Consider the following 15,375-nt stretch of genomic DNA (forward strand, 5'->3'; position numbering starts at 1 on the left):
AATGGGGTCATTTATGGGGGTATCTATCATTCTGACACCTATGAGCCTTTGCAATCTTGGCTTGGTATAGGAAAAGAAAATGTTCCTCAAAATTTTAACAATCAATGTTAAACTTGTACGTCTCTCAAATGGTTAAAATTTTTCAAATGTGCTTCCAGAATAAAGTAAACAAATGGAAATATAACGGTTATCAAAAATGTGTACAGTATGTTTGCATTTATTTTACATATTGCAGTTGAAAATATGAAAAAATGACTTAAAAAAAAAAAATTTCATATGGTTATTAGTAAAGGCCAAAACAGAGCAACACAAAAAGCGGTTTTAAGGTAGACTTTTATTGAAAAATTAAAACTGCATTGCATATCATCTTTAATAGTTAAACATCTCTTATAAGTCACAGGATAGCAAGAGTCCATTAATCACACCACACCAAATCTCTCACTTTCACACATACTGTGCCCTGACAAACCCGAATATGGCAGTGTGACTATTGCTACAATCCCTGACATTCCTCCTGAGACAACATGGAGTCCTCTCTTGTATCAGTCTGGAAATAATAAAACCGTCAGATGGGGCAAACTATGCAGAGCAGCAAGCGGTGCTATTTCATCCAGGAAAATTCCAGTCGACATGCTGGAAGCTGAATGGATACCTATTGTAGCCAATGGGATCACCAGGTACCCTGCAAGTCAGGCATATGCTGGATCTGGCACTATCTGTTTTCTGTTTTTTGGCTCCTAGGATGGAGCTGAACAATGGAAAAAGTTAACGCTTGTGTATACTCGGCCTTAGAAATAAAGGGACTGCTTTCACGGGTGCGATCTCACATGCGGAAAAATCCATAGTAAAATCCACATAAAAATCCCCACCATTTGGTGCACATTTGATATGGATTTTTACACAGATCCACAGCTAACTTCACTCCTAGAATTAAAGGGATGAAATCTGACGATCTGAATCAAAGTCTACGCCAAATGGTGTGGATTTGGACCCAAATTTTGGTTTCGATACACATGAAAATCCACAGCGTAATATGTTTTGCAGATTTGGATGCAAATCCACATCAAATTTGCCATGTGTGAATGCGTCCTAAGAAATGGTGCTACTCTTGCCACATCTGTTATTGCAACTCATCCCCCTTCAAGTCAATAGGGCAGAGTTGTAATATCAAAGATGGATAAGAGCGAAGCTGTCAGGAAACGAACAACTGGATGATGATTCATAGCGTAGGATCATTCGTGCTAGGTAACAAGTTGCTTAACAACCCATGTTACGGTTACGGTTAGGCTTCCTTCCTAGCAACTAATCTGTCAAAAATGCATTTGTTTCCCATCAATGTTCGCTTTATTAATTAATTCCAGACTGATTACTCCACTTCACCAATAATGAGTCCTGCTGTGGTTTTCGTACATTGGCACTTAATCTATTAAAAGTTTATTGTACTTATATAATGTTTCACTTATGACATCACTATGTGCTTTCACCTAATAGGATGAGGAAATCGAACATATAATGACAAGACAAAGCCTTTTGACAGACATTACAAGGTGAACACAAGATTGTCACAACCAATTAAACTTCAGGAGACATTTTGGCACTCGTTATTCATTTACAACACACAACGTCATCGGACATGAGAATGGATGGATTACTTATGGCTGTTGGAATGCATTATTAAGTGTTATATAGAAAAAAACCCATAAGAGCAACATGTTTTGATGTTTCTAAATATGGATTAATGAATGTGACCAAATGATATGGATAGAAAATGGAAGTGGAAAAATCCATCTTGATACATGAATGATGTCCAGTAACAATTGGAACAGCTACAAACTCAAGAGCTTTTTCATGAGGCTATCCCTCCAAAACTATTTATCAACTGTCCACAGGATATGATTTCTGGGGTTCCAACTGCAGGGATCATAGGGGATCACTTCTATGGGATGGGGGAGATAGCCAAGCCCATCTCCATTGACAGTGTATGGAGATGTGGCCAAGCATCTGCACCATCACTTCATTCACTAGAGGAATTTGGGGCTGCTATTATCATGATCCTTGGGGGTTCCAGTGGTCAGAACCCTAGCAGTCATACAGAGGCGTAACTTGAAGCTCCTGGGCCCCAATGCAAAACCTGGAACGGGGCCCAAAACTATAATGCTTTATTCCTAGTACTGGGCTCCCTATATGGAGAAGAGCGGCCTTATGGGCCCCCTAAGGCTTCTGGGCCCGGGTGCAACTGCATCCCCTGCATCCTCTATAGTTACGCCCCTGCAGTCATACATTTATCACCTATCCTGTGGATAGTTTATAGAATTTCATGGTAGGATAACCCCTGTATTACTGTAGTCAAATATGTTCTATATTAGTAATTATGATCTCCACAGATTTACATCCCTCAATACACAAAGGCATAGCCAACATGGGGGGCTATGAATATAGGTGGATAGCATATCTACTAAGTTTCTACCACATTCTGCCAATAAGTCAGAGACACTCGTCTTAGTGGTGTGGTAGCGATCTCTATGTATTTCTACTTCTTTGTGCCGATTCTAAAATATTAGTAGGATTCTTATTTATTGTGGTATCACAGTACTGTGAGAGATGATGGTCAGTGACTGGTCATAGCCATATGAGATATTAGGCATGGCCATATTAGATACAAGCAGTGAACCTTAGATATGCCTTCTTGGCACAATAAGTAGCTGGTAAAGATGACATACCAAAAGTAAAATGGACTGCGCAGTAGTGCTGGTTATTGCCTTGTTTGATTACATGTCTTGTAAATAAAGCACTATATTGCAGTGGATCTGTCAAGCTCCATATCTGAGGGCTGCACAGGATAGAGCAGGAAACCTTGAATTTGGCCATATACGGTTTTATATCATTTGATTCAATATTTTCATGTAAAAAGTTGTGTAAAGGCCGCCATAGAGAAAGCCTGTGAGTCCTACTTTCCCCGCCCACACACAGTGATTGACAACTTTTCCTGTATGAGTTTGTAAATATGTAGCGGTATCAATCACTGTGCATGGGCGGGGAAAGCGGGACGCACAGGCTTTCTCTACAAGACCTGAGAACATTTAAACAGCTTTTCATATGAAAATATGAAAGGGGGCATCCGCTACGTCTAGAAGAGAGAAGGTTTCATCACCAACATAGAAGAGGGTTCTTTACTGTAAGAGCAGTGAGACTGTGGAGCTCTCTGCCTGAGGATGTGATGATGGCTAAATCCATTGAGGAGCTTAAGAGGGGACTAGACGTCTTTCTCGAGCAGAAGGAAATTACAGGATATAGACATTAGGTGACCTGCGGGTTTGTAGTTCTGGGTCTTACAGTCAGGTAGGAATTATCAGAGGTTGATCCAGGAATTACTCTGATTGCCATTACGGAGTCATGAAGGCATTTCCCCCCAAATGGGCTAATTGGCTTTTGCCTTTTGGGGTTTTTGCCTTCCTCTGGATCAACAAGGGGGGGGGGGGTTGAAACAGACTTAACTAGATGGACATTGTCTTCATTCAGCCTAACATACTATGTAATATTGAATCAAACCATAGAAAACTATATATCACCGAGCTCAGCGTCCATGGTTCTATCATATACTGACCTCAGGAAAGAGATTTAACTTATCCCCTTTAAGGTTAGGGTCACTGTTATTAATTGAAATCATTACTAATCATTCAGCCTAGTTTAATTTCCATTCTTTTATTTTAGATCTGCAGCTTTAAACAAAGAAGGGCTGACATTGGATCAATGGAGAGTTGACCAACAATGGGGAAAACTCAATGGGTTCACATACAAAATGGATAGAAATAAATAACAAAACTAAAAATCGTTGTGCTGGTCCAGCATATTGGAATGAATTCATTTCTAGAAATTCAATGCTGATGAATTTTAAAGTGCTAGAATTGTAATTTTAATGAGCCTACGTCCTAGATTTTTCAAAGGGGGACACGGTTTTACATGACTTATATCCCCATCATGCAAATGAGCATTAATAGAAGCTAAATCTTGGTACCCCTTGATAAACCTAGACATGTATTCTAAACTTCTGAACTACATTTGAGGGCACTATAGTATAGATACAGTTTCCACTATATATATGTTTTTTTTATTTCTTTGGCTCACAAAGACACTAAATTACAATAAACATTATTTAGAACTTACCTCAATAATATATACTATATATATTTATATATATAAATAGAATACAATACAAATGGAGGAAAATACAAGACACCTCTTTAACATGGTAAATCTCTGCATATAAATAAGCAAGTATTTTCATATACCTATGTTTTAACAGTTAAATTGCTGTAAAACTATGACATTTAATCCCAGTTCACAAAGTTTTCGACAATAATATACACAATCTACACAAAATAATCCCTAAAAATACAGTAAGAGTATACCTGTTACAACGACTGTGCTACTATAACCCCAAAACACTAAGACGGGGACGCACAACTATTTACTGGTTAATGCTTTTCAGACTAGTTATGTTATGGAGAAAAGCTAATCCAAGAAAGAATCTATACTGAAAGCAGGATTCTGTCAGGCTTCCTTGTTTGGCAAATTGAGGTTAAGAAGTGTATTATGATCAGTGACGTATGAGTATGCATTCTTTATGGCGTGCTATAATCCTTTTAATTTAAAAGAATTGTTCATTTGTAAACTATTGATGCCCTAACCTTAGCATAGGCCATCAATAGTAGATCTGCCATGGTACACTGCATGGGACCCTCTTTTGAACAGTTGTTTTCTGTGCCAGTGCGCTCATGCACTGAGCTGATTTCTGCAGCTCTGTTCTCACTGCAGTGGCCAGACTTGGCATTGTGGGAAGTGACACCATTAAAGTGAATGGGAACTTTGCCTGTAATACCATGTCTGGCCACTGCAGTGAGAACAGAGAAATCTGCTTCCTGTAGGAATCAGCTTAGTCCATGAGCACACTGGCTCAACAAACAGTTGATCAATGGGAAACCCGGATGACAAACCTCTTCAGATATACTATTGAAGGCCTATCCTAAGGACAGGCTATCAATAGTTTACAACTGGACAGCCCCTTTAAGCTTTTTTTTCTATTTATTACATATGCCTCCACTATTTTTTTCCATGCCCTTGTCTGTATTGTTTCATAGCCTAAAAATCATGATTTGAGTGCAATTTTCTCATGCTTTCTGTAGCCTGAGTGGGAGAGACCTAAATAAGACCTGTACAATATAGGACATGACACTTCCTTTGACCATTTCTGTACATGGAATGGAAGTCAAATGCTCTCTAGGCAAGCTTGCACAATATGGTATGGCAGGACGGCTACAAGAAAAGAAACATAATTTAATATATACAAGGTAATATTTAACTTAGTAAAAGTAACACACCACCATAAATGCTAAAACACATTTCACAATAACCTTCTTGAGGTGTTTACATGGCACTTGCAAGGGTGATGAAGAAACTTTTTGGTGATGTCTTCTGCACTCTTGACTCTAGACTTCTAGCAATTAACAAAATAGACAAGACAACAGGACTCCATCTTAAGACATATTAGCCATTTCTTTTATATCATTATACCAGTAAGTCTTAACACTTGGAAAATATGATAAAAATGGTAGATGTGATGTAGAATGCTAGAACTGTAATGCGTTTAAGTCTAGTTAATGAGTGACTATATACAAGTGTGTTGATGTCTCATTACATATTAGAAAGAAGTTTCAATTTGCCATACAAGCAAAACTTTTAGATCATCTGAGCTCCTTAGCTTTCAGGAATATTTTAGTTTTTTCCTGGTTGTCTGGTACTACGCCTTGTTAACTGATCGAGAATCCTACTCTATCAGCATTTACTGCTCTAAGCAAAGGCCTACACTACATATGTCAAGGGCCGGCCCTGTACATAAATATTCACACAGACATACAAGTGGATACATATTACAACACTCAGTTACCTTGGATTCTGTACATATCTGACAACCTTAACAAACAAGTTTATGCCATTTGTCTCGGACATATTTTTCTTTTTCCAATGAGTTACAGAAACACTTTAGTAATTTATGTTTGTTAAGGTGCCAGAGAAGAGCTGTACTGAGGGAAGGTTTCTTTAACGATTTTCTTTTCTTTCACCAGAAACAAAATACTATGCGACCGATTGGGTGGTGGAGTAAATTTCCCCAACATAGAGAGGGTTCAATGTATTTGGTACATTTATTACAACTCTTGACCTAATCTCTCAATTTCTTCCACCAAGAAGTCAATGTCTGATTTGGTGGCTGCGGGGTTTGAGATGACCATCCGGAAGAAGTTTGCTTTGTCTCCCTGGGGTTGATATCCCACCATTGTTGTTCCAGATTCCATCATTAGAGCTTTTATCTTTGGAGCAACCTTGAAGAAAACATACTCATATTAAAACAACTGTGACCACCACAGGACTGCTGAGGAAACTCTGGTATTAATGGTGTTTCTAGTGTTTATTCAGTTCCCAATAGATCAGTGCAAACATCTGCATGACTATGTACACTTTTGCACTCTTTTTTTATTTTCTTTTTTTAAATCAATAAGTTTTTTTTAGAAATGAAGCCTTTTTATAATTGGTTTTCATTAAAAAAATTCTGATTATTTGATTTCTATGCTTGTATTGTTTTCCAAAGTACTGCATGCTGGAGGACCGAAATTTTAGCTCCTCCCCATGCCTGCTCCCCTGTTGTGAATGTGTGTTCGCTGCCTTTCCACTGAGCTTTTACAGGGGAAAATTGACCAGCAATTACTGAGTGACAGGATGAGATAGATAGAGATAGCTGTGTAGTATTGAGTGGGTTTGGTTATGCTACACAGCCTCTGAACTAGAAGAGGAGAGGTGGAGTTGAGCTTGTGCACATGCATCTGAGAGACCAGCTTATTGGTGCTGCGAATGCCCCCCCAGCCACAAATTTGAATGTAGGAGAGTCTGCAAACCAAGTATATGAAAGAAAACTCAATAGAAAAAAACAGATAAGTGCATCATTTATTTCTACAGAAACTTAGTAAGATATTGATTTTTGTATTCATTTTTCATGCGCAAATTCATTGAATTCTATGAATGGCTGAGGGCTGCCTGTGATTGGCTGAGCGTTCAGCCAATCAGATACAGTCCATTCAGCGGGCGGGGATTTTAAATCCCCGCCTGCTGAAACCGAGTCAGAGCACTGCAGGGATAAGACAGGCTAGATATGCCTGAGCCCCGGTAGCTGAGGAGAGGTGACTATACTTTTTTTTTTTTAACACATTCTATGGATGATTTTCAGGGAAGGGCTTATATTTAAAGCCCTTTCCCGAAAATCCTTGCACAGGTGTGGCAGGGGCATTCTTTACTCCCTGCTGGGAGTCCCCTTGTCACTGAACACTGTGACTCGGGGAATATTTGCACGGCAGCGGTGGAGAGGTGAGTATGTATATGTTTTTTTGTTTTTTTACACAAACCAGGGCTGATTTTCAGGGAAGGAATTATACTTCAAGCCCTTTCCTGAAAATCACTGCAGGGGTTGCCGGCATTCTATTGCGTTCAATGGGGCCGCTGGCAGTAGCCGCGGCCCCATTGAAAGAAATGCTGCATGGACCTGCATCCAGGTGTTTGTTCATGTACGTGGGTGCGTGGCTTTGTGCACACCTATGCACGGCACATGCACACGCTCATGTGAATGCACCCTAAATTAATTTCTATGTTTCTATCACTAGAACAAGGGGGAAATCAGAAGCAATGTCAGGAAATATTATTTTACTGAAAAAGTAGTAGATGCTTGAACAGATTTCCAGCAGACATGGTTGGAAAATCAACAATAAATGATATCAAACCAGGAAATACCATAGATCTAGTCTAATAGAAAAAAATAAAAATGAAATAATATAAGGGCAGACTAAGTGGACTCTTTTTTGTCCTCAATTTCTATATTTTCTATGAAATAAGTAAACATATAGATATAAACAATGGCATATGGGAAGCCTTAATACTATGCTCAAAGAATTATTTTTAAGCCTAAAGAAAGGCCATCGCCCTTCCCGAGTAGTTCCTTACAGTCTAGTGGGCATATTAAGACAGGAAATGTTTATTTTATCAAATGGTTACATTTTGGCAAGATAATTTTGATGGAATAAACATTTCCTGTAAGAAGGTGGTGCCAACGCTTTTCTTTAATTTACCATGTAGTTACATGGTGCAGTATGTGAACCATGTCTCAAAAAACAAAATCTGGATCAGCACCCATATACAATATAAATTACTGCACTTGTCATTTTGTGGACTCATAATAGTATTGTAAGGATAGCCCTGTTAACGCAGCTTTGGGTTCAAGAAATGCAATTCTCTTATTCAAGTGGGTTTCCTTTGTTTCTTGTCTTTTTACAAGATAGAGAAATTAGATTATGAGCTCATTTGAGTTGAAGAGGTTTTATAAGACCACCAGAAATGGAATGGAATGGTTATAAAATCAGAAAAGAAGCACCTGCTCATTCTATCGCCTTTCCAGAGCTGCCACTCTGGTGCTCCCTACTGGTCTTTGTTTCCAGGGCTGCAGTGTTGGTGTAACTACTGATGAGACCGTTGAAGCCAGTGTTTGGGAGCACCAAACACATGTTTAGTTGGTTACATCATCACTGTAGCTAGATTGATGCATACCTAACTACCCATGTGACCATTGAGGCCAGTCTTTGGCTGCCATTATCATGCGGGTTGATAGGCTGATTAATACAATTGCATTATAAAGCAGAGAAAATTCACCTTATGCAGTTTTTCTTGCCTTTCTTCACTTGGAGGCACATCTCTAAGGCTTGGGGGGATGTACCAGAAACAGACATTTGTGTGTTCAGGCTAGAAAATAATATAGGTCCAATTTAGTCATCCAATAGTTGACAGAATAACAAATTTTCTTATGTCATCAGGAACTGCCATGATATTACAAAAATCAAGAAGATTGAATGGAACAAAGCAGAGAAGACTAATGAGGGCCAATCAGAAAGTAATGTGTGAAAACGAACCTCTCCTTTGAAAACCATCTCAAAATCTTCCCGATTGCAGATCTTCGAATATAAATATTCTGACAACTCCAGGCATTTGTTGATCTGTTGTTCGAACCCTACAGTACCCTGTTTGGGAAGGAAACATGACAGAATTGATGTACAGATAACTCAAGAAAATGTATGAGTGAATATGTTGTTTAATTAATGGCGGTTTCCATTCATTGCACCATTGAGAGAATGACTCTTTGCACTCGTATAAGCAGTAATTGTGGTGCAATGCTTGGTTACTTTAGAGAATACAGTCATAAATGTTTGTATGTGCTGTGCTCTATGATCTGTCTCAATTAACCCTCATATTGACATATTGTCAATAAGTAGTTATCATTTCAAGGCAGTGTGAAGAATTCATTATTATGTTCCTCCACTTAGTAATCAGAACTCAATGACACAGAGCATTGTCCTCTTGAAAGATAGCACTGTGGTCAGTGAAGACTTCCTGAAGATATGGATACAGATATTCAGCCAGCAGGTCTTTGTAGTGTTTACCATTCAAGGATTGTAGTACTATGACCAACAGCCCTAGGTCATCTCAGGGAAATGCTCCACAAACTATGACACATACAGTCTGTAAAACCCAAATGATGCATCCATGGGATATGGCTTCATGCTGTCTACACCAGATGTGGAGCTGGCCATCCATTTAGTTCAGCAGGAACTGGGACTTGGCACAAGGTGGTCTGGAGTGACATGTGTCCAAAGTCCATTGACGTCTTTCATGGGTGTATGTGAGGTTTTCTTGGTAATGATATGGGGTCATCAGGAGCACTCTTGTCGGTCTTCGGCTATTGAACTCCAGTCAACCTAAGGTGCACTGCATGGTGACTGTGGAAATTTGTATAACTTTTACACTGTTGTACTGCTGGGTCAGTTGGTCCAATGTGGCAAGTTGTGCTAAAGTACCAGACGTACCACCCAACGCTCACCTCTAGGATCAAACACATGGCCTGCTGCTGTATGATGTTCTGTCAGATGTCTGTCCATGGTTCAACCAGTGCTAAAGAGAAGGCAAGTACGGCTCTCAACTATCTTCAACAATCCCAAGGAGATGAATGAAGTGGCAGTGTTCATACTTGTCTGGCTCTACTCATACAGTTCCACTTGAGAGCCCTTGGGAATGGTGGGAATAATAGCACTTGGATCCCCACCAATTAAATACATATTTCCTATCCTGCGAATAAGGGATTAGCTAAACTCTTGAGACAACCCCTTTGAAACATATTACTGTTTTTGCAAAAGATATTTCCAATAAACCTAGAATTATGAGACAATGAAAAAAATGGGAAAATAACTCCATTAAATTATAAAACTATATTGAAATCTTCATTTGAGGCTCAATTTAAATGATCAGGAGCGAAGAAAGCCCTGAAGCTCCATAATAAAACTTGTATAAGAGCTCCTCTCCGCTGTGATCCACATCAGCCGCAAATGAGTTCAGCGTGAGAAATCTGATTATTTTGGTACCCACACTGAGCCCTGACGTCTTACTCTCCTTTCTTTGGTCCCCATGTATTCATTCTTCTCCACCGCCTATTTGTGCTCTTCCCTGTCACTTGAATAGAGATGGGCCATCTAAGGGGGAATGCGGTGAAGTGATAGTGGGGGGGGGGGGGGGGTTATAGAAACTGCTATGTTATTGCTATACTGTTAGCTACAGCCACGTAGGTGGTTACGATAAATCATCTCCTGCATGACTGTAACTAACAGGATAGCAATAACACGTTCCTTTTAAGATTAAAATGTAATCAGTATTTCTACCTTTGCTTTCCACATCAACCAGAATTTGAATATATCCACATGGCGACCACATTGTATTGCTTTGTCTCCAGTGTCGTATGATATGTCATATTGCTTGTCTTGCTGGAAGAGGTATCCGGCACACATCTGATTGCATCCTTGCAGTATACCCTGGTGAATAGAAAGAAAATGCTAATGTACAGATGCAACTACTGTTACCTTGATTGTGACAGCAGGGCACAGAAAGTTACCTTAACCCAATAAAAAGCTATGGTTCTCTTATCTTAACAGAACTAAAACTATTGTAAAGTAATTCCAAGTGGAAATAAACCATCCTGATAACATGGCACACAGTGATAGTACATCATGTGAAAGGCCCATTTACATGGGAAGAACTGTCAGGCAAAGATGCCTGCCAGTGCGTCCCAGTGATGCTCGCTCCTGTGCTGTTACACAGGATTGAGCATCACTAAAAGTGCTGCCGTCACGGAGGCGGGGTGGCTGGAGAGCACTTTCCCCCCACCTGCCTCCATTCACTGTAAGCAAGCAGTCGTTCAGGTTTCTGCATGCATATACATGGGACGACTATCATTTAAACTCCTGCGGGAGTGCTTGTATTTGAACAACTCTGAACGATAATCGTCCCATGTAAAAGGGCCTTTAGAGTTTAAGCTAATAAGTAACCCATCGTTATATCTATTACTACTAACCATCACTTCCTTTCCTATCACCATGATAATCTGTGAGCTATCCATATATATTTTTCACATATATGTTGCACTCGGGCCCAGGAGAATTAGGGGGCCCATAAGACCTCTCTTCTCCATATAGGGAGCCTAGTAGTATGAATAAAGAATTATAATTGGGGGGCCCTGTTACAGATTTTGCATTGGGGCCCCAAATCTTTAAATTACGCCTCTGAATCAGAGCCATCACTTCCTGGAGGTGGGATTTATGAATCCCGTTAACAGGAAGTGATCTTCTGTGGGTGAACAAAGACTGCAGAACACACGGCGAAGCTCTGGACAGCCACTAGGGCTTATTTTTGGGGTGGGGCTTATATTTCAAGCCTACCCCAAAAATCAGGGTAGGCCTTATTTTTGGGGAAACAGTGTATTACCAATTACTAGTGACAAAATGTTTCCTACTCATTTTATGTAAATTATTACCTTTTCCTTTATAAGAATTGCAGAACATTGGAGTAAAACTCCCATCATCTTGTGGGGATTCCAAGTCACGGAGTCAGCCCTGTAAAACAAAAAATGAAGACCTTTGTTATTCTAGTTGAAACTAAAAGTTCATATTCAAATGTTTAGTTAAAGGACATATCCTATAAAAAATGATCTTCTGACATGTTATACACTGGAGGAGTCCATAAGATTTCTAGAACAAATAAGTACATGGACTGTCGTACCGCTTCATTAGTGGGAATCACTGTCACCATGGTTTTAGAAAAAAACAATGAATGGAATACTTTTTATTTTAAATATTGGGATAGATTTACTAATTAAATTGAGCCAGAACTTTGCAACTCAGTAAACACTTTTAGAAGGCGGCGTTGATCAGTGGATTTAAAGGGGGCATGGATTAGTGGATTTAATGGGGGCATGGATTAGTGGATTTAAAGGGGGCATGGATTAGTGGATTTAACAGGGGCATGGATTAGTGGATTTGTAAAGTGTGCCAAATTTATTAATGATTTACACCAAACTTTTGGCTCAAAAATCTCACCTGAAGTAGACCAACCAATTGTTGGCATGTGTAAGAGAAAAAAGTGTCTAACTTCTTGCAAGATGGATTAAGATGAGATGGATATGCTGTGGGCCACTGGAATAAATTTAAGGTTCAAAGGAAAAGGATTGCCCATTGGCAGTGCTGGACCTCCGGAGTAGATAAGATGCTCACAGATAACCAATGCCGCCACTGGGAAATCTGCTTAAGGCTACGTTCATACCTATCAGAAATATTGCAGATCTGAGGCAAAATCTGCAGCATTTCCACATGGCCACGGTGGCGCTTAGTAGAGCTTGCTGGGTGAAGACATACACTGCAGTCAGGGCTCAGCATGAGGTGAGAGGAGCAGCGATGTGGGTTCAAATCAGCTGCGGATCTCAATGTCAGTCAAAATCTGCTCCAATGCTGCGGATTTTATGTGGCAATCCTGTGCATTTCGCAGTGGAATTTTCTGCTGTGGAAGATTTTAACGTATGAACGTACCCTAAATAGCGACCATGGCAATTCGTCACCAGACTGTATACTTAGTGTGTTGCCCGTCTCTGTGCCAGCCTCACTTATAGTGTCTTTATATCTTTCTCTATCTGCGTTTATTCTGTAACCTTATTCTAAGTGAACCTATTTTATTTCTAGAACCTTACACCATCATACGGGATCATTGGGCGCTGAAACATTGGAACAGAAAGCTCTAAACTAAAGCAAAGGAGTTTAGTTTCTCCATTACAGCCTCTATGATACTGTATATTAGAAGATTCATATTGTATGGGCTTTTATCAACCTTCTCATTGCCAGGATAATTTTCCTACATTTTTTCCAAAACACAAAAAAACCCTGAATTATAAAATAATAAGAAGAAGAATCATATTATAACCCCATAGTCATATATTCTCTGCTTCTAGATAATCAAGCCCATTGTGAAAATGCCACCCAGGACTTTATAGTCACAAGCTTCTTCACTCAATTGTGCATTAAATCGTAATGTATTGTGAATACATAAAACTTCATGTTAGATTATTTTACAGGTGCTCAAAATCTCCTAAAAACTAAGGACAAACGGTGAACCAGTGACGTGGTCATGAGGGCACTTTTTTCTAGAGTCCAGAAGAAAAATTTGATGGGTCTGTGATTAATTTGCATCTGGAGGAGCATGTGCATATTATTATGGCTGCAATTATGATTATTTTACAGGTCAAGGTGGATGCAGTTAATGCATTTGTATTTAGTTTTTCACCTATATAGATACATGTCTTTAGTGATCGCTATGATTTATCATTGATCCCCAGTTAATCCATATAAAATGATAGCCGTCATGATTGTTGGATAAATTGTCTACAAAAAAAGAAATAATCAGGTTGGCAATGCCAGTTTCGGACCAAGTCCACCCCATCATCAGTATTCCCTAATGGCAGTGGCCTCTTTTAGCAAGATAATCTACTCTGCCATGCTGCAAAAATGCTGCAGGAATAGTTTGAGCAAGATGACAAAGAGTTCAAGGTGACAACTTTACCTTCCAAACTCCACAGACTGATAGAGCATGTGTAGGATGTGCTAGACAAACATGTCCATGGATGCCGCACCTCACAGTTTACAGGGCTTAAGGGCGCTTTCCATGCTGTACCAGCTGTCAGTGTGGGCTACATAGGGTTAGAGCGAAAGCTGCTGCTCGGACCTCTTTGAAGTGTCTGGCGCTCATAATTACAGGCATAGCTCCAATGAAATCAATGAAAGCTGCACTTGTAATTGCAGGCTGGGTTCTCATTGATTTCCATAAGAGCTGCGTCTGCAAGTGCATGCGCCGACCACTACACAGGGGTCAGAGCACCAGCTTCAGCTCTGGCACCGGTGTATCCAGCAACTGACAGCCGGAGCAGCCTGAAAAACCCCTTTAAATGATCTGCTGATAACATCTCCTGGTGCCAGATGTTACAGACCTGTTTTGCTGGTACAAGGGGGATGTACACAATATTAGGCAAGCAGTTTTAATGTTACAGCCAACTGGTGTATGTGTTCTTGTGAAGTCTAGGGATAAAATACACATATCTATTTAGAAAGTGGCAGTTTAACCCTTTCATGGTGGCTATATATATATATATATATATATATATATATATATATATATATATATATACACATACACATACACACACACACACACACACACGTTTTGTGGTCGTGAAGGGTGTATGCAGTAGGTCCAGGAGTCAAATCTGCTCTATACCAGGACTATCAGCTGTTTTTCACAGCTGCCTGCAACTGGCGCAATCGGAGCTAGCTCTGATCATGGCAGTTCACTGTTTTGATGCTGCGGTCGAAGCTGACTGCATGTCTAAACAGTCAAATGGAGCCCCCCTTCCTTCCCCACAGTTTGACAGTGCAGAGCCTAGGGCGGGAGCTCAATGCACTAGCTCCCGTCCCGCCTCCTCCCCTTGCTGAGAGGGACAGTGTATATCGGTTGGGCGTGAAAACCCGACCGATATATGATCATCTGAATAAACCCTAAAATTGATGTGTCAATGATGTAATAAAAACAACCCCCACACACCCCAAAAAATTGAATAATTGCATTTTTTTTAATTTCACCCCACTTAAAAAATTTACATTTTTTTTCCAGTACATTATGTAGTACTTAAATAGTACCATTAAAAAATGTAACTCATACTGCAAAAGACAAGCCCTCAGAGAGCTAGGTGGATGGATAAATAAAAAGTTATGGCTCTTGGAAGGCATGGATGAAAAAACAAAAAGAAAAAAATGGCAAATCTCTGATCTCCAGCCCTTTCCAATCCAATTTCTCTGCCACCAGCACAATTCCCTGCTCTTATTTATTTTGGGAGCAAAGCGCGCTATAGATTCCTTGAAATTA

General features: G+C 39.7%; 1 protein-coding gene across 2 annotated transcripts in view; it reads right to left on the bottom strand.

The window, feature by feature from the left end:
• Positions 1-324: 324 nt before the first annotated feature.
• The window catches only part of GAD1 (glutamate decarboxylase 1), a 77,604-nt gene continuing 62,553 nt past the window's right edge, over positions 325-15,375 (bottom strand). Inside the window, exons 13-18 of one of the 2 annotated variants that reach the window (XR_010786386.1) lie at positions 11,948-12,026; positions 10,800-10,949; positions 9,003-9,110; positions 8,746-8,835; positions 2,290-6,377; positions 325-2,021 (exon numbers count right to left, since the gene is read on the bottom strand). Coding sequence is in view for 1 of the 2 variants with exons in the window: in XM_066575881.1 (XP_066431978.1) it covers positions 6,204-6,377; positions 8,746-8,835; positions 9,003-9,110; positions 10,800-10,949; positions 11,948-12,026 (601 nt within the window). In the remaining variant the exon portion in view is untranslated. Of the gene's footprint in view, positions 6,378-8,745; positions 8,836-9,002; positions 9,111-10,799; positions 10,950-11,947; positions 12,027-15,375 lie in introns of both variants that reach the window. The other variant, XM_066575881.1, reaches the window with a different exon arrangement.

The sequence above is a fragment of the Eleutherodactylus coqui genome, chromosome 8 (assembly GCF_035609145.1).
Source record: "Eleutherodactylus coqui strain aEleCoq1 chromosome 8, aEleCoq1.hap1, whole genome shotgun sequence".
Lineage (NCBI taxonomy): Eukaryota > Metazoa > Chordata > Amphibia > Anura > Eleutherodactylidae > Eleutherodactylus > Eleutherodactylus coqui.